General features: G+C 45.4%; 1 protein-coding gene across 6 annotated transcripts in view; it reads left to right on the plus strand.

The window, feature by feature from the left end:
• Positions 1 to 20,881, plus strand: part of LOC135055433 (parathyroid hormone/parathyroid hormone-related peptide receptor-like) — a 182,802-nt gene that overhangs the window by 33,870 nt on the left and 128,051 nt on the right. The window contains exon 1 of one of the 6 annotated variants that reach the window (XM_063959501.1): positions 14,117 to 14,206. The exons of the other annotated variants lie outside the window; for them this stretch is intronic. Coding sequence (XP_063815571.1) covers positions 14,132 to 14,206 — 75 coding nt within the window. The 5' untranslated portion in view covers positions 14,117 to 14,131. Of the gene's footprint in view, positions 1 to 14,116; positions 14,207 to 20,881 lie in introns of those variants that run through there. 6 annotated transcript variants of the gene reach the window in all.

Below are 20,881 nucleotides of genomic sequence, written 5' to 3' on the forward strand. Positions count from 1 at the left end.
AGCAGGCAGACATCAGGGGGGGGGGGGACTGCGGGGAATGGTGTCCTGGGCCCTTACAGAGAGAGGGGCCCACCCCTGGCTCCTACAGCCGATACTTGGAGTGCTGCCGAGGTGTGTACAACAGCAGTGGGCTGATGCGCCGGGAAGACTTATTAAATTAAGCCTTCCCTGTGCATCAGATCTCTGTGAATTGTTCTTGCTGGTCCATAACGCTCCACCCATATGTAACTTCACAATGTATGACATCACATAGAGGTGGAGTGGTGCAACAGAATATTTTTTGGGGGTGGGGGGCCCTGTCTATTTTGTCAGTCCCGGGCCCCACAATTTCTGATGGCAGCCCAGTGGCGCACCCAGGGGGGGTTTCCGAGTACCCAGAAACCCCCCTCCACCAAAAAAAAAATGCTGCATGAGTATTGTTAATGGCTGTCTAGCGTCCTCTGCAGCCTGCTCTCTTCCTGGTGGCACTTGTAAGTGCTTCATAAAAGTTTACTTTATTTTAATTATAGTACATATATATCCATGTGCAATTTGTGCATACATATATACACATGTATATACATACATATAAACACACACACATGATATATATATATATACTTGTACTGTATGTATATATATATATATATATATTATCCTTTATTTATATGGCGCCACAAGGGTACCGCAGCGCCCAATTACAGAGTACATAAATAATCAAACAGGAAAACAGCAACTTACAGTTGATGACAGTATAGGACAAGTACAGGGTAAATAAACATAGTTACATCAGCAGATGACACTGGAATAAGTATCAGGTGGCAGAATACTGCTGGAGTTGATGCAGTTGAAGATTATTAAAGTAAGACAAAGGATAAGCACATGAGGGAAGAGGGCCCTGCTCGTGAGAGCTTACATTCTAAAGGGGAGGGGTAGACAGACAGGGGTGAGACAGATGGGGTACATAGAGAGCGTAGAACAGAGGGTTAGGATGAGATTTGGCTGGGTTTGGTGAAGAAGTGGGTCTTGAGAGCCTGTTTGAAGTTTTGTAGAGAGTTGGAGAGTCTGAGGGGGAGAGGTAGGGAATTCCAGAGAATTGGAGCAGCACGTGAAAAATCTTTGAGGTAGGAGTGGGAGGAAGTAATCAGTAGGCAGGAGAATCGGCGTGCATTAGCAGAGCGAAGAGGACGGGTGGGAGTGTAAAGGGAGATAAGGTCAGAGATGTAGATGGGAGAGGAGTGGGTGAGGGCTTTGTAAGCGAGTGTGAGAAGCTTGAAATGGATATATATATGCATGTTTAATATGCTATGTGTATATTATATATATATATATTTATATATATATATATATAGGTGTATATACGGTATATATGTGTACATATATAGATATGAACACAGACACACTAGTTTTACGGACCCAGCATGTACTGGGTCACCTCAGTCCCCGCCCCTGTGCTTGGCTCCACCCAGTTCTGGAAACCCCCCCATGAAAATCCTGCGTTTGCCACTGCAGCCCTGTGCCTGAGCATAATTAAAAAAATCCTAGGTGGGTTCGAGCAAGCATCCCCTTTAATGCTTATTTAGTTGCTGTTTTAAGTTACCAGTTTATTGGTGATTGACTTAGAGTTTAGCCAGTTAGCTTTGAGGGGCGTGTTTGTGCTGAGAGCTCTCCCTCTTCTTCTGGAAATTTCACTGGACAGTGGAGTTACCACATTTTTGTAATTTTTGTTTAGTTGATGTAGTTTTTTTGTGATACACATTTCTCCCTGAACTTTGCTTTTCTCTTCTTCAGTTTTCCCCTTTATTTTCTTCTTGCTATTATCTATTTACTTGCTTATTCAATTTTCCCCTCATTCTCCCCTTTTTCTTTTATTACCTTTTTTCCTTGCACTTTATTCTTCTGGTTATGGCTTCCAGACATCTGTCAGCTCCCCCTACTCGTTATGGACACAGTCCATTACCTGCCTGCGCTTTTCTTCCAGAGTAGCTTATAGGGGACATCCCCACCAGGCAGGATTGTGGAAGTTCGGACGATTGGTTCCTGGAGTCAGTAGAGGTTCCCTAAGCAAATTGACTACCGCGGTGGATTGCCTCAGGGCTCCAAGATACACATCAGGCAGATGCAGAGGCTTCTGTCTCCTCTAGTATGGCAGTGGGAGTGGCAGTAGCAGCTGCTATGCCTCCAGCCAGCCACCACTAGGCACCCATCCTTTCCCCCAGCGGTGACTGACCATATCTGTTGGGGTACCCGGTATGCTTGTGATGGGAGATGACTGGCACTGTTTCTCCCAACATATCCGAACAGAGACATTGTTGTGCAGTGAGGTTCCCCTTCTATACCCTTTGCATCTGACATCAGTTTGCTGGGATTCCAACAAGCTTATCAGGAAAATCCCCCAGACCAGCTGGCCACAGCTAATATTTTAGTGGCACTGGTCTCCTTTGTTGTCCGCACACTACTCTGCATCAGCTGAATGGATTGGTTCAGCTTCTGTGCGCAGTTTGAGGTGCCCTAGTAGGCCAGTTATTAAAGTGTTTGGTGTCGTGGCGTCACCTCTTTCATGGAAGACCACCCCTTTCATGAGTATGTCCTGTTAGCCCATTGGTGTTTCCCCCCAACTGTGTGGGATGGTTGTTTCATCCTTTGCAGATCAAAGAGAGATAGCGTCTTGTGCAGGTGATGCAGCAATGGTCAATTTACCTTGTGAGGTAAATTTACTCAGTCCCTCAGGTGAGCTGGAATCCCTGATGTGCAGTGATAGTTCCATCACTGGTTTGTCTGTGTTACTTTTCAGCACTGATTCGGCTGCATCTTCAGAGCCAGAGACAAAATATGCAGCATATGGGCCAGGAGCAAAAGCCAAGCTAGGTAATGTTGTCCATTGCAAAATCATTGCTATTTTCCAAGGTCTTCCACCTCATATGCGCAGTCACATATAAAAGGGCAAATACATAGATATATTTGCTCTTGCATTAAAACTTAAAGCAGAATTGAATGCAACAACAATGTGGTATGGGTGAGGATACCTATCGGTATTATGACTAATAACTGGTGGGATGTATATGTTTTTAGCTACATATTTGAATATTCGTTCATCGGAACTTCTTAATGTGCTAAAATACCTGAACATGATTCATCTTACATGAGGAATTTTGTTGTAAGCAGTCCGGCGTCACTATTTTAAATCTCAGCTGTAAAGATGTTGAGGTTTAGATAGAGCAGGGGTGGGCAATTATTTCAGCTGGGGGGATGCTTAACACTTCCAGTGAATAGTCGAGGGCCACACACAAAATATCTTGTAAATCGGGTCTGAACTGCGCATGCACCGCAGACCCTACCCCCCTTCCCCTGAACCTATATAGCAGTCCCTACCCCCCTTCCCCCCCCTCCCTTGAACCTATATTGCAGTCCCTACCCCCCTTCCCCCCCCTCCCCTGAACCTATATAGCAGTCCCTACCCCCCTTCCCTGAACCTATATAGCAGTCCCTACTCCCCTTCCCTGAACCTATATAGCAGTCCCTACCCCCCTTCCCCCTTCCCCTGAACCTATATAGCAGTCCCTACCCCCCTTCCCTGAACCTATATAGCAGTCCCTCCCCCCCTTCCCCCCTCCCCTGAACCTATATAGCAGTCCCTACCCCTCTTCCCTGAACCTATATAGCAGTCCCTACCCCCCTTCCCTCCCCCCTCCCCTGAATCTATATAGCAGTCCCCACCCCCCCTTCCCCCCACCTATATAGCAGTTTTTATCTCCCCTCCCCTGAACCCATATTGCAGCTTAAGTACAGATCCATTTCAGGTACTGGCTGGGCAGGGGGTTTACCTTTTTTTCACATTGGAAGATGATCCACTGCCTGATCCCCGCTGCCCGTGCTTCACGGAGTCGCTGCTGCTGCCCGCTGCTCGGAGTCACTGCTGCTGTCCGCTCCCCGGGATCTTTGCTGCTGCCCGCCGCTCGCCGCTCTTGCTGTGGCTCCGCCCCCCATACCGCCCAGCGCATGACATCACAGAGGAAATCCCGGTCAGCAGACCCTGTGACGTGACCGGGATTTCCTCAGCGGCGCCGAATCTGGCAGCAGTGTAGTGCAATGACAAGCGGCTCAGCCAGTAGGGCCGCTTGTCATTGCACACTAATGGGAGACAGCGGGCCAGGCAGGATCGGTTCGCGGGCCGCCTGTTGCCCACCCGAGTTAGAGGTTACTCAGCTCATTTTGATTTCTGAGTTTGCGTCACCATCAGCTAAGAAATTCCGTTCTGTGCATTTTTCAGTGGCAGCGGGACAGGGCCATTGTTATCATGTTATGCCTTCAGCAACTTTTTATAGGAATGGCCCCCAGTGTACTTTTTGTCACCTCTGCCTTTGATGTGGTGGTTCGTATCCCGCCAAGGAATGCCCATTCTCCAGTGAGCATGCAAGAGAAAAGCTTTGTCTCCAGTTCGTCTTGGGCCATTTGAAAATGGATTTCTATGTACTCACATAGAACCCCCCATAATTTGAGGTCTGTGGTCTAGTTACCACACACTACAGTGGAGAAAGTTATGAAGGATGTTAGCTGGGGTGTACAGCTGAACCTTTTAGATCTCCTCCTTTGGTGCTTTCTCCTAATGGGGTGCTGATCAAAAATGCACCTGGCACATTCCAAATGATTCAACATCTCTCATACCCTCTTGGGTGATCTGTTAAAAATGCAATTACTATTTGAACTGTGTTGTGTTGTTTATCAAACATTTGATGATGCTCTGGATCTAATTTGCTTTTTTTAGTCTAGGGGTCCTTTTGGCTAAGATATATGTACAGAAGTGCAAAGTATAATAGCTGTTGTTGCACATCGAGGAGGGCCTTGTGGCTAGAATATTGACTCTGTGACAGGTGATGTTGGGTGTGTTTCATTTTCCTGTATGGTTGTTCCTATGGGAAGAGTTTTTTCAAGGAAACTAGAGAGATCCATGTCCAGCATTGGACGACCCTATCAATTTCTTCACCTGTTAGCAGAGATTAAGAGACCTTTGTATTTGTTCCATATTTCTTTCTGGTTTCAACTGTGCTGTTTTCTGGCCATCTCCAATGTCTATTAATGTGGAGTTCCAGCTTTTTACTGATGCTGCGGGAATACCGGTTTCGTGGCATATCTGGATGAATGGTGTGACTCTGTGGCAGGACAAATGTTTTTCAGGCCATTAATCGTCAAGGCACTTCTTTGGTGCCATTGGTTTGTTAGGCTAGTTTTGCACTGTTTGGTTTGGAATATTAATTTACAGGCTAAGCATGTCCTGGGAGTTACCAATTCCATTGCTAATGCTCTTTTGAGGTTTAAATGGGTTAAATTTAAGGACCTGGACGAGTACATCACCCGCGAAAAAGGACAATTATTTGAAAAGTAGGGGAAGTTAACCTCTTGAATGCTATATCTAGTTTACCTTTCATAGAGTTTTCATGACACCCTTGTATTACCTTGTTTAGTACGCGTTATGCTTGATAAAAAGAGCAAATATGTGCTTGCCTTGAAGTACTTTGCAGCTAGTGCCATCTGCTGGTGAGAAAGAAAATCAAAAACACTTGGGGCTATGGGGCAAATTCAGACCTGTTCGCTCGCTAGGGTTTTTTTGCAGTCCTGCGTTCGCATTGTCGGCGCTCACAGGGGAGGGTATTTTTGCTTTGCAAAATGTGCGGACGCATGTGTAGCTGATCTGTACAAACAGATTTTGTGCAGTCTCTGAGTAGCCCAGGACTTACTCAGCCACTGCGATCACTTCAGCCTGTCCGGGACCGGACTTGACGTCAGGAACCCTCCCTGAAAACGCATGTACCTGCGTTTTTCCAAACACTCCCAGAAAACGGTCAGTTGCCACCCACAAACGGCTTCTCGAACGCCCGCATGAACAGATCCTTCGCACAAACCCAATTCTGAGCGGCGATCCGCTTTGTACCCATGCGACGCACCTGCACATTGCAGTGCATACACATGCGCAGTTTAGACCTGATCCCCCGCTGTACGAAAACACAGCATAGCAATCAGGTCTGAATTAGGCCCTATATGTAATAGGATTGCGATTTTTCAGGTGTCCTAAAAATTGCATCAAATCGCACGTTTCAAATTTGTGATAATGTAATAGGGTGCGATTTTTAGGGTTAAAACAGAAATCGCATGCGATTTTTATTGATTTTTAGTAAAGGAAACATTTTTAGTGATAAAAACATGCGTTCTTTAGTACGTTTTCATTACTTTGTGCACTTAGCCAGAAGCATGCACAGATCAGTGAGATACGTGCATCTTTCTGTCTGTAAAAGTAAAGAAATAGTTAAAAAAATGTTAAAAAATTACGTGCAGGTCTCCCTCCAAAAGCATAACCATCCCCGGGCTCTTTGAGCCGGTCCTGGTTGCAAAAATATGTGAAGAAAAATTGAGTAGGGGTTCCCTGTATTTCAACAACCGGCACCGGGCTCTTGGACCTGTTCTGGTTCCAAAAATAATGGGGACAAAAAAGTAGGGGTCCCCCGTGTTTTTAAAACTAGCACTGGGCTTCACTAGCCAGAGAATTAATGCCGCAGCTGGGGGATACTTTTATATAGGTCCCTGCGGCCGCAGCATCACACCCCCCAACTAGTCACCCCTGGCAGGGGTTCCCTGGGGAAGTGGGGACTCCTAAAATAAAGGGGTCCTCCCCTCCAGGCACCCAAGGGCCAGGGATGAAGCCCGAGGCTGTCCCCGCCATCCACATCCCACGGATGTGACCTTCATGACAAAAGGCGTTGGGTTCATTTATATTCTACCGCTGTATCGTATTATGAATTTACACCATCAAAGGAATATACTTTACTGAATACAAACTGGATTGATCCAAAATACTTTCCTGTGAAACTGTACAGATGGGATTTATTTATTACTGTACATTGTAATACTGTTATTGTGAATACATTTTATATATATAAAAGTAAGACCGTTTTGCTAAATGTATCTGTTATGCTAATTACCAGGATGTGGATGGTTTAAATATGGAATACTATTATTAGCGCAATCAGAACAGTTTGTCAGGTTTTAGTTTCTAACAGAAGATTCATTTTCAGGTGCTGCTCCAGTTTCATCCCAGAGCAACCGGGTGCCGTGTGTGTGTGTGTGTGTGTGTGTGTGTGTGTGTGTGTGTGTGTGTGTGTGTGTGTGTGTGTGTGTGTGTGTGTGTGTGTGTGTGTGTGTGTGTGTGTGTATCTAAATATATATATATATATATATATATGTTTGTTTGTTTGTTTTTATTAAATAAAACTCCTATGCGCTTATGGATCAACACCATGTTATGCCCCTGTCACCATATTAGACCCCACAGTTATGCCCCTGACACCATATTATGCCCACAGTTATGCCCCTGTTACCATACTGTGCCCACAGATATGCCCGATATGCCCCTGTCACCATATTAAGCCCCACAGTTATGCCCCATCACCATATTATGCCCCTGCCACCATATTATGCCCACAGTTATGTCCCTGTCATCATATTATGCCCCTGACACCATATTATGCCCACAGTTATGTCCCTGTCACCATACTGTGCCCACAGTTATGCCCCTGTCACCATATTAAGCCCCACAGTTATGCCCCGTCACCATATTATGCCCCTGACACCATATTATGCCCACAGTTATGCCCCTGTCACCATATTAAGCCCCTGACACCATATTATGCCCACAGTTATGCCCCTGTCACCATACTGTGCCCACAGTTATGCCCCTGACACCATATTATGCCCCCACATTTATTCTGCCAGTACTTGGCAACTCTCCGAGTTGCTGGGCTTTCCCCAGCCGCAGTGGATATTCCCTACTCCCCCCCACCCCACCCCGCCACGGGACACTGTTGGACGCGGGTGGTACAGTGGTACAGTCCCAGGAAAATGGGACTGTCCTACTGAATGCAGGACAGTTGGGAGCTATGCACTGATGTCTCTCTTGGAGTCTCTCCTGCAATTCCTCTTCCTGTGGCTGAAGACAAACGTGCGATGATAAGCACTGTCTCATCACCACCAATGCCTACAGGTGGACTGTGGGAGGTGGGGCTAGGGGAGGCACACTCTGTCTAGTACTGCCAGCTTGCCACATATATTAATGTGGGAGATGTGGAGGCAGGCGACTCCTTCATTCAGGAAGCCGCAGCACAGTTCTGTCTCCAAACTAACGGTACGTAGTTCCGCCCCGTTGGCATAAATGTGCACACAGTGGGGGATATTCAATTATGTGAGAAGTCGGTTGGGTGTCTGTTTTTTCCTGTCTATTAGATACCCTACTGACCTTTCAAACAATTGAATATCCCCCAGTAAGTCATTCTGAGGCCTAGGGGGAGCAATTTTCCTTGCCCGCATGATAATCATCACTGCACAACGTGATAATAAGAAACCAAGTACCAGAGCAATGTATTAAAAAAAATGCTTGTAGGAGCATGCACCTCAATAGGAGCCTGTCACTGCAAAGTGTTAAATGTAAGAATATAATTTAAACAATAACTTTACTTCTGGGTTCGGATCTGGCAGAGTCATGGCTCATGCGTGACTGTCATGTGTGCATGTAACCATTACTAATCGGAGTTCTATGAAAAAGGCACACTTGTAGCCTATAGCAGCTAGCAATATGTACCCTATGAGAATACCTGTTGTGGCCCAAGCTCCAAAAAGCATTTCTCTCTAAGGGTGTAATTCAGACCTGATCGCTGTGCTGCAAATTACACTGTCCTGCCATCAGATAGTCGCCACCCAGGGGGAGTGAAAATTTGCCCTGTGCAAGTGTGCGATTGCATGTGTACGCTGTGCAAGAATTCTCCTCAGCTGCAAAACCGTTCGCATCACACACAGCATCAAATGTTTTTCCCGTTCTGTGCAGTGTGTGCAGTCTATGCGTAGCTCAATACTTACTTAGTATGAAGAAATCAGGCTGATCAGGGCCGTAGCTGACGGCATACACCCGCCTGCGTTTTTCCAGACACTCCAAGAAAACGGGCAGTTACCACCTACAAACGTCCTCTTCCTGTCAATCACTTTGCGAACGCCCGTGCAATCAAAATTTTTGCACCATCCTGTCGCTGTTTGGTGACGCGTCTGCGCATTGCGGTGCATACGCATGGGCAGTAGTTCCATAATCGCCCGCTGTGCGAAAATGCACATCAGCAATCAGGTCTGAATCGGGCCCTAACCACAGTTTCTTATGGTCATCCTCTTTAGCATCATGCATTTCATTCAGCTCAGGATATTTGAATTGAAATATCAGTGCTGGAGCTGGACAGACATGAACTCTCTCAATGCCTAATTTTTGACAGACCAGCCTGTGTGCGAGAGAACTCACAATGTAGTGTTACTGACATCTACGGTATATCTGAGTGGGAATGTGGCTCTGCCCTCCTCTAGCCAAGCTGTCTCCCTTAACTCTTTTATTGTCATGTTGCACCGCAGCAGAGGCGTAACTGTGGGAGGCAATGGAGTCAGCTGCTACCGGGCTCCAGCGCGTAAGGGGGGCATCTCTCCTCCATTGTGTTCAGCGACACCATTCAATTAAGTTCCCATTCTAGTCTCTGCATCTCTGCATACTCCTGTGGAACTAACCAATGGGAGTCTGGGGGCTGGCTTAGGAGTGTAATACCTTCTGCTGAGTCCCCGGTACTGCATGACACCTGTTGCAAACAGCGATGCCAATCCCCAAGGAAACCAGCCAGCACATCTAAACATACATGTTCTAATGTATGTAATATATGTGCTCAGCAGTTTCCCCCTGCAGTCACCGCTGAAAGTAAGCAAGCATGAAGTAAATATTTGTACAGATTACATAATGGTTAACATTATTGACTCTCAGCGCTGAGGTTAGATTTCCGCCAAGGCCCTAAGGAGTATATTTACTAAAGTGCAGGTTTATAGAAGTGGAGATGTTGCCCCTAGCAACCAATCAGATTCTACTTATCATGTATCTTACACCTTCTAGAAGATAATAGCTCCACTTCTATATACCCGCACCTTAGTAAATAAAATATACCCCTAAGTGTGTTGAGTTTGTCTTTGAATCTTTTTGGCTGGAATCTTCTTGTCAAGTTTGGATCTGTAAATGAGAACACAAGTCTTTTTTTCAAAGGGCACACTTAATCTTTCTGGATATCGCATCTCTCAGGTGTTTTGTATTGCACGTCATTTCTATGCAGTCTAAAAACATAACAGCTGAGATTTCCAGAAAGATGATATGTTGTCTTTGAAAGATGACTTGTGTCCTCGTTCTGATCATCTCTATTTTGAACCCACTTATACAAAAAAAATTTGAAAAAAAGACATACACTCTCACAATCATTAGCGATGGCCTAATTACATGGGCACTCTCGATGACTCACACTCTGAATGGCTGGACAAGCCAACCAATTGGAAATAATAATTAATATTGCTTCAATACATCTTAGATGTCCTATCGATACCCAGAGCCAGAAAATGATGCTATTCCACCAGCTCTAGTCCATGCCAACTCCTGTATCAGTAATCTTATTGTCTCAGCATTGCTCACCCTCTAGAGACTGTAAGGGGCTATATTTACTAAAGGTGTATATTGACTGATTTTGTGTTTTTTACCGGACGTTTGGTTGATTTTGCAAATTGGAGATTTACTAAAGACAAAGGGGGTAATTCCAAGTTGATCGCAGCAGGAATTTTGGTAGCAATTGGACAAAACCATGTGCACTGCAGGGGAGACAGATTTAACATGTGCAGAGAGAGTTAGATTTGGGTGGGGTGTGTTCAATCTGCAATCTAATTTGCAGTGTAAAAATAAAGCAGCCAGTATTAACCCTGCATAGAAACAAAATAACCCACCCAAATCTAACTGTCTCTGCACATGTTATATCTGCCCCCCCCACCCCTGCTGTGCACATGGTTTTGCCCAACTGCTAAAAAAATTCCTTCTGCGGTCAACTTGGAATTACCCACAAAATGTGCCCACAAAAAATCGAACGAAAAACTGTGTTGCGATCAAAACAGAAATTGGTACCTACCATTGTTGTTCAATTGGATATAGGAACTTTTCCCGACCTCAGCATTTGAAATACTGATTTCTGCATATTGGCATTTGGATTATGGATGCCTGAAAATTTTTATTACCATGGTTATGCCCTGTAAATGACTTCTTTTAAAAAAACGTAAGAGTTTGCCCGGCATCCTGCATGTCGGGCGAACTCGGATTCCATTACATCCCGCCCCAGGGCTGATTCAGTGTCGCACACAAAGTGTAGCATTGGGCCAATAGCGCATCTATGTGGCTCACCACCCCTATGCATCTGCTTGTGAGAACATGTTTTCTTTATTAGCACATATTTGAACAGCCCTATACTAGGTGCAAAAAATTTGAATTAAATAGCCAGATCTCTGTGTACGCCATAGACACACCTATGCCACTTAGGGTGGCCAATCGCAGGCCATTTTTTCAATCCCGGTTATCAGGATCGAAAAATAGTAAATCCTGGGATTCCCGGGATTGGTTTGTTTCCAGTGTCGCGCCCCAGCAAAGACCGCCCCACACACATAACTTACCACCATGGTACTTGGGAAGGTGGGTTGCCAACTTCCTCCGGTTTGAGGTCCATGCGCAGGGAAAGTCGGGAGCAGGGAGCCGGTGAGGTCCATGTGGCGGGTAGTAGGTGGCTGGCTGTGCAGCGTGACCACGTCATGCTGCGCAGGAGGAGCTGGGAGGAGAGGGCCGGGCAGCGTCTGAGCCTCCTGAGGATGGTCAACGCTGCCCGGCATTAAAAAATCAAATGACCGCCTGATCCCGAAATCCCAGGAATTAGAGCTTCCAATGCCGGGATTGAATCCCAGACGATTTTTGGCCTAAATCCCGGGATCCTGCTGATCTTAATCCCGGGATTGGCCACCCTAACGCCACTCTTAACCTAAGTGCAAATGCCCCATTGCCGCCTACTTACACGCATTTATCCGCAAGTGGAGAGCCAACTGCCTTGCACACTACTCTGAAAAACTCCCAGATCTACAAAAATTCATAGTTACACCTCAGATGTATGTGCAATGAGAAAATTTGCAGATGCAGTCGCTTTTACTTGCGTCTCTGAATCAGCATCATACAGTATATGTCCATTGTCTTGTATGTAACTGTGTCTCATACCACCAATACATTCTAAGTCATTTTTGAGTATTCACTATTTTAGGTGTCCACAGATGCAATAATGGATACATTATTTCATGGATACATTATTTCATTGATTTAAAATGCTTGCTATCAAAATTATTAAACATATTGGGCATTTCCAAATGAGCCCGGCAGCCTGCTTGAAAACATGCTAATGTGAGTTTCACGCTGATGGCCAGCCCGCGCAATATTTTTATGTTTGCAGCCCCAGCCGCCATCATTAGTACTGGCACTTACACCCAATTCATGCTATGTGCACAAGATCCATCTGAAACAGGCAACCCATCTCTGTCCGTGCACTGTGAACAAGCACGAGAGTACATGGCCATGACAGGTCCAAGAGATGGATGGGTTCTGTGCGATTGGATGGTCATCACCCAGTTGCCACTCAGTAATTGCCATTTCTCAGAATCCATCCGCACATTCAGTTTCCGTCAATATATGTTTGCATATCTCCCAATATCGGGAGATGATAAGGAGGGACTCCCTGGCGCGGCGAAGCCATGCCCGACCGAAAAGGGACGTGGCATATAGGAAGGGGCATGGCTTCACGGGAGTGCCGCTATCATGAGTCACTCCCCAGTTTTCCATTACTGAGGGGGCATGCCCAGCGCTCGGTGAGCAGCAGGCATGCCCCCAGTGGTATCCATTTGGATGGTCGACCATGCTAAGGTCGACAGTCATTAGACATTGACATGATCGATATGGACAAATGGTCGACACATGAAAATGGGCGACACAGGACAGGTCGACATGTGAAAAGGTCGAAGTGGCTTTTTAAAAAAAAAATAGATTTTTTACTTTTTCATACTGTACCATCCACGTGACTATGATTGGGAACAGAAACCTGTGAGCGTAACGAGCAAAGCGAGCCATGCAAGGGGACGCGGTAAACTAATTGGGGTTCCTGGCCATGTTACGGAAAAATGACACCAAAAACAGTTAAAAAATCCACGTCGACCTTTTCATGTGTCAACCTGTCCCGAGTCGACCATTATCATGTGTCGACTGTTAGACCATGTCTATGTCGACCAATAGTGGTTGACCTAATGAATGTCGACCCTAACACGGTCGATCATTCATACCAGAACCGCCCCCAGTCCCCCTCTGACTCCCATGAATAGACACTGTCCACCGCAGCTCTGACAGGAGTCTCCCAACTGCCCCTCCCCCCCCCATCCCACAGTGGGACACTGGGGCCCGTGGGTGAGACAGCGGGACAGTCCCAAAAAAACGGGACTGCCTCGTGAAAATAGGGAGAGTTGGGAGGTATGTGTTTGCATAGAACAGCAGATGTGTTGTCTGCAATTGATTTTTATGTCGCATGTGCAGTTTGCAGATATCCACAGAATATGTCCGCATATGGAAATTGCATCAGAATCAGGCTCAGGAATCAGAGTCATTCATTATTTTAAACTCCAGGATTAGATTGCATGTTTTAGATGATATGTGCTCCAGTCCTTGTAGGTTTGTGCAATACGTATTTAAGGATTGCAGACAAATAATGCTGTATGTCCCCGTATCTTTGTTATCCACAAACTCAGCAGCTTTGCAAACTCTGAGATTTAAGTCAAATGTTTTAGAAAACAATGATCATTGCTTCAAAAATGGTAACACTAAGGAATGTCAACAGCAGGTCTGTCTAAAAAATAAATGTTAACAAACAATTGCATCAGCTGAGGCCCCTTGTCAATAAAAATATTGCTTGCTGTGACTTTCCCAATAATTCATATTTATTTATAGTAAAAAACAGTAGCACAAAAAAAATAACGTGTACAGTAAAATACACCACTGTTGCTGTGGCTGCCTCTTGTTCTACACTTGATGTGTTGTTTCCTCCACTTTGCAAACAACTAGGGAATGACGTGTAGCTGAGCTTGGTGAGATATCCCTCCCGCAGACAGGGAGGGTACACCACACTGAGATTCCATCCACCACCTGAGGACATGGTGATCCTGGGATTGTGCTGTGCTCATCAACTACACAACTGTGCTGGCTATGGAGCAGACAAGCTGGGCAACAGCGAGATCTGTAACTCTATGGATCGTCCTGCTCTCTCCCACATGGGCAGCGGTGAGTACCAGCAATTGCTCAGAAAGCTGAATGAATAAGTGGAGCACTGACTAGCATGGGGAGTACTGGAGCAGGAAAGCAGTATAGTATGTCTTTTGTCTAGTGTGTCTTGCGTAGAATGGACAGTGTAAAACATAATGGAATTATTCTTGTGAGAAGGCAACAGATCCAGTTTTATGTCTGTTCTCTGTTTCTGAATCTATTAAGCGTACCTGTCATTGGGTGGTTGGAATAATAGGAGACAATGTTGCTGTCTCTGGAGAGCTAACAGATATTGGGGGTCATTCCGAGTTGTTCGCTCGTCGCCGATTTTCGCAACGGAGCGATTAAGGCAAAAATGCGCATGCGCATGGTTCGCAGTGCGCATGCGGATAGTATTTTAACACAAAACTTAGTAGATTTACTCACGCCCGAACGAAGATTTTTCATCGTTGAAGTGATCGTAGTGTGATTGACAGGAAGTGGGTGTTTCTGGGCGGAAACTGGCCATTTTCTGGGAGTGTGCGGAAAAACGCAGGCGTGCCAGGGAAAAATGCGGGAGTTTCTGGAGAAACGGGGGAGTGGCTGGCCGAACGCTGGGTGTGTTTGTGACGTCAAACCAGGAACGAAACTGACTGAACTGATCGCTATTTGTGAGTAAGTCTCGAGCTACTCAGAAACTGCTAAGAATTTTCTATTCGCAATTCTGCTAATCGTTCGTTCGCAATTCTGCTAAGCTAAGATACACTCCCAGAGGGCGGCGGCTTAGCGTGTGCAATGCTGCTAAAAGCAGCTAGCGAGCGCACAACTCGGAATCACCCCCATTGTGCATAGATTTATGTACAATGGTTCTAAATTGCAGTGCTATTTGTATAATTGTGATACTTAAGCAGAGTCAGTTGATCCGGGTCCCATACACTGGTTAGAAAGTGTCTAGTTAATAGGTCGACCCTATATGGTTGACGTGCAATAAGTCGTCATGGTGAAAAGGTCGACAAGTAAAAGGTTAACAGGTTCAATAGGTCACATGACAATGGTAGACAAACAAATGGTCAACCCAGGGGTTTGGGGGTTTTTTTTGTGGGGGGTGTTCAGCTTTTGCTTAATCTACCATCCACATCTACGATTGGAAATAGTAACCTTGCCCGAAGCGTGACCTCATGAGGGTACATTGTACACTAACTGGGGTCACTTATGATAAAAAATACAAAGAGACACACCAAAAACTTAAAAAAACTTGTGTCAACCTTTTCTGTGTAGACCATTTGCATGTTGACATTTTGTATCTGTCGACCTTAGACACAGCCAACCTTTAACTGTCGACCTACTGACCATGTCGACCTTTTGCATGTCAACCATATGGGGTCAACCTGTTGATTGTCTATGGATCACCCAATTGATCCCATCCCTTTTGTGTACCTTTTCATTTTCAGTCTTCTCTCTAGTATTCCATGGCACCTTGGTCAGGTTTGCATTAATAATTGTAGTTTGCCTCTGTTTGTGCCTAAGCTATACCCTCTACTAGCTATGTCCTTTCCTATACCAAAATATACACGCTGTCCTTCTCAACCTTTATTTTTTCTTCTGTTTTCGCCCCCAGTGGCCTGACTCAGGGCTCATTGTAGATCACTGATGTATTGTTCCATGTCACATTCTGGCAATGAAAGAGTGCCACCGAAACTCAGATGTGAAATGTGCCACATACCTGCTGAGTACAGGCTGTCTGCGGTGGGGGCCATTTATTATAGAGACTGGTGAAACAGCAAACAGTCTTCTGAGGGCAAGTTACACACACATAACAAATAACTTCAGAGAGGACACAGCGATGGTGATTGTAATAACCCTTGTACTATACACAGCGAGGTGGCAGATATTTTCTGCACTAAAGTAATAAGCAAGATCATGCAGCCTGTCCACTCGCTAGGAACCAGTGACATAACTGAGGTGTTTTGTCACAGGTCCCTACTGAATTGATAGAATACTTTCTCATGAATTTTTCCTCAAACCACAAAGTATCTGCCCCGACTTGATAGTTAGCAGGTGCACTATAAAAACAAAGAATGAATGCGCTCTAAACATTAGTGCCAACAAATGGGCTCGGAATGTTGGTAGTACCTTGTCTAAGGGATTTCTTTGGGTTCTAGAGAATAATTAAACCATTCATTGGGATAAGCCTACCAGAGTTGTGGTATATTGTAGATAATATGTGTACATTTGTAGCATTGTGTAGTAGCATGAAGCACAAAGTTCAAAGTTCAAAGTAGCTTTCCACCCATTTTACAGGTACGATAGTAAAAAGTTAGAAAGGATGATTGTTTTTGTAATAATACCTTTTCAAAACTGTTGCGCGTAATATGGGCCTCATCCTTCTTTTGGGCACATTTCTATGGTAGAATTTGGCCTTATGTATGCCATATCCCCCCCTATAGGGGTGTATTCAATTAGCCGACAAGTCGGAAAAACTGCATTTTCCGACTTTTTTAGACCGAATCTGGATTCGACCTATGCAAGTCTGTTGCTGTTTTTCCGGCTTGTCGGAAATTCCAACTTGTCAGAAACCACGTGTATCGGTGGATTATCCACGGATCCACGTATTTTATCGGATTTGCGGGCGTTCCTGATAGGTTTTTAGCCTGTTTTCGACAATGCCGATATGACTTTAAAAAAGTTGGATCGGCATTGATGTAAACGGGCAACAACCTGTCGGAAATACCCGCAAAATAGTGAAGTGTTGGATCCTCTCCATCAGAGAGGATCCAACACTAGTTGAATAAACCCCATAATTTTTGTTCTGCCCACAATCCAAACCTCACTACAGACCACAATTGGTATAACTATGGTAGAATGCTGAATTTACAATAGAGAACTGATGCAAAGCCATAGATAAATAAAAAAAAGAGCAAGTAACTGTGCCCCTGGGCAAAACCATGCTGCACTGCAGATGGGGAAGATGTAACATGCGCAGAGAAATATATAGATTTGAGGGGCGTGTCCAAACTCAGATCTAAGATGCAGTGTAAAAATAAAGCTGTCCAGAATTTGTAGGCTACAAGTAAAAGCAGCCAGTATTTACCCTGCATGTAAAGAAATAAATGCATTGCAATGTGGTGTGTTTCAGGTGCACAGTTACGTGCTTTTTTCTGCTGTGTGCCCAAATTACAATTAGCCCCAGAGAGTGAAAGGGAGAATCAAATTAGAATGTGAAGGTTATACGGCCAGAATTTCTCCCCGATCTTATGAGCAAATAATAACTATGGGTTTTTATCACTGGAATCTTATTTATAGAGTGAGCGCTATGCCAGTTGTGTAGCATAGATTCTATGATCTCGCTTAGCCAGGGGCGGACTGGGAACAAAAATCGGCCCTGGAAAAATTTGTACTAGTGGCCCCACATGGGCAGCACCAGAGGTGTAAGGTCTAGCCATGGGCCATGGCAGCAGCACCCTCCCCCCAAGACTTTCCAGATAGTGGGCATGTCCAGCATCAAGGGGGAAGTTAAAAATAAATAAAATTAAATATTATAAGCACATTATATGATACACCTTCAGAATTTAGGAAACTATATCATTCTTTAGAAAGATATATTTTCTTGCTTATAACACCAACCGTATCCCAATCACTATTCACTCAATCTTATATGTCAGCCAAGCAGGCAGACAGAGCATACACTAGATCATCTGCAATCACAGGCTAAGTCATTTTCATATATGCAAATTATTTTGCATCTTATTCATTATGTCTATAAAAAGTACCACATGTCCTCAAACAAAAAAGGCCCCACGGGTGCGTCGGCCCACCGGGAATCTTCCCTGTAAACCCTATGACCAATCCGCCTCTGCGCTTAGCGCATGCCCAGAACATACATATGCTTCCATGCAGATTTGCGTGACTATGCCACTTGCTCTTGCATTGTTGGGAAGCTGGTGTTCGAGCATAGACCAAGCACAGTAATAGGCCCTACACACAGGGCTGTTTCTAGCCAATTTGGCTCCCAGTGCGAGATTTAAAAATGCGCCCCCCCATGACATAAAAAAACGTCCGTCCCCCCCCTCACACACCTAGATTAAAAAAAAAACTTGCGCGCGCACCCGATAAGGGGGCGTGGTCTCATCTACATGGGTGTGGCCTCATTTAAATGGGCATGGCCTCGTCTGAAAAGACTACCTCGCAATCCAGTTTTTGACCCTGCTCCAACAGATCACGACCACCACAGGAAAAAAAATTCTCCCATATTAAGCCCCACACAGTAATGCCCCCTGCACCATATTATGCCACACACCGCAATGCCCTTGATACATTAAATCCCCACACTACGGCAGGCAAGAGTCCCCATTTCACACATTACGGAAGGTGTCCCCATTTTACACATTGAGAGAGAGAGAATACTTACAGAGGCGATTACCGCTCTTCGGCCCGCCTCACCTGTCGCTCCTCGCGATGGCCTTTCCCTCTTCCTAACTTGGATCCCCCTCTGTATCCCGCTCGGGGGGGGGGAGTTTCGCGGAGTGACGGGTTGCGTCGTGATGTAACGGCGCAACTGCGTCATTCCGTGAAACTCCGCCCCCCGAGCGGGTTACTCGGGGAGAAATAGGAGGGGGAAGCAGGGAGCCACAGTTAGTGTCGCGGCGGGCGCCCAGTGCGGTTGCACTGCTCGCCTGCCCCAAGAAACGGCCCTGCAGGCTACACACAGCGCGATCTGCCGCCGAGCTGCCCGACGGCAGATACGGCCGATGGGCGACCCGGCGGCGGAGGCGGGGGGGATGCAGTGATGGGGGGAGTGAAGTTTCTTCACTCCCCCCGTCACCCGGCTCCATAGCAGTGCAGGCAAATATGGACGAGATCATCCATATTGGCCTGCATGCACAGGCGACGGGGCACCAGCGATGACCGAGTGCGGGGCCGCGCATCGTTCATCGCTGGTGCCTCCACACTGAAAGATATGAATGGTATCTCATTCATTAATGAATGAGATCGTTCATATCTTTCATTACTATCGCACAGTGTGTAGGGCCCTTAAGGGTGCATGCAGGCTAGGAGACATTTATCCCTGAGTGATACCTTATTTGCAGGTGGTTAGGGGCAGGTACCAATTGTGGATGCTGATGATGGTGATGTCACATTTTACTCTTGGTTGTTTGGGAATGCTCTGCTGACCCTGACAGGTGCTCTCTTCATTGCTTGCCCATATAGTATGCTTTATGTGCATGATGTAGCTCATAGTTATTTTCTTTATGTACAGAAGATGGAGATTTGTTTCTGCTCATTTTACATGCTCATTTTATGTGCACTTATTTTTAGTGTAAACTAGCTGGAGTACCCAGCGTTGCCCGGTATTTTAAGAATGTTTGTTTACAAAAAGGAATTTAAATATTAAACACACAGTATAAATAACATTGTATAAAAAAGCATGTAAACTGTTATACACATTAATAAAATGAAAGCCCTATTTAAAAATAGCACAGAGTTTGTGCCCAGATTGTAAGTGAGATGTGTACCAAGTTTGGTGTAAATTGCTCCAGGCCTTCCACAGTTTTGCTGTCTCCTGAAATACTCTGTGCTGCTGCCCCACACCTTAGGGGTGCTAGGGGTGTCTAACCCCCACAGAGTTTGTTCCAAGACTGTAAGTCAGATGTGTACCAAGTTTGGTGTAAATTGCTCTAGGCCTTCCACAGTTTTGCTGTCTCCTGAAATACTCTGTGCTGCTACCCCACACCCTAGGGGTGCTAGGGGTGTCTAACCCCCACAGAGTTTGTTCCAAGACTGTAAGTCAGATGTGTACCAAGTTTGGTGTAAATCGCTCCAGGCCTTCCACAGTTATGCTGTCTGCTGACATACTCTGTGCTGCTGTCCCACCCCTAAGGGTGCTAGGGGTGTCTGACCCCCACAGTGTTTGTTTCCAGAGTGTAAGTGATATGTGTACCAAGTTTGTTGTAAATTTCTGCAGGCATCCCAGATTTATGCTGTCTGCTGAAATACTCAGTGCTGCTGCCTCACCCCTAAGGGTGCTAGGGGTGTCTTCCTACCACAGTGTTTGTTGCCATATTGTAAGGCATATGTGTACCAAGTTTTGAGAACATTGCTCCAGGAATTCCGGAGTTATGCTGTCTCCTGATATACTCTATGCTGCTGTAAGCCCCCCCTAGGGGTGCTAGGGATTTCAAATTGTTTTAGTTGCTTCCGCCGTGTAATAATACGCTTGTATGTGAAATTTCACGATCTTCGCTTGTAAACTGTGGATTTGTATAGAAAGACAGAAGGACAAATTTTCATTTTCATATATTAGATTACACCTATTTTGCAATCAATGACCCCTATAAAGTAATTAAAATAATGACATTTAAAGGCACTTTTAATCTAATTGTTTAATGTTTTTATATATTATTATGTGTCAAATACATTTATTTATATAAATAAAAATCGTGAAAGTTTTTCAGTATTTTCAGTTACAGAACCAAATGGGCAATGATGAATGCCTCCATTGCTATAGCCTTTCCAATGAGGTCTCCTCCTATAAGTATGAGCTAAAACTCTTTCCTCCCACGCCCCCAACTATAGCTACTATACTGCAGCTAGAAGTACTTTACTTTCTTTTCAGGCATCTGGGAGGAAGAGGAGATAGGTTGGAACAGGGTTGGACTGGCCCACAAGGGTACAGCCCCCCCCCCCCCCCTCCCCCTCCCCCTCTTCCCCAGTAGG

The sequence above is a fragment of the Pseudophryne corroboree genome, chromosome 3, assembly GCF_028390025.1.
Source record: "Pseudophryne corroboree isolate aPseCor3 chromosome 3, aPseCor3.hap2, whole genome shotgun sequence".
NCBI lineage: Eukaryota > Metazoa > Chordata > Amphibia > Anura > Myobatrachidae > Pseudophryne > Pseudophryne corroboree.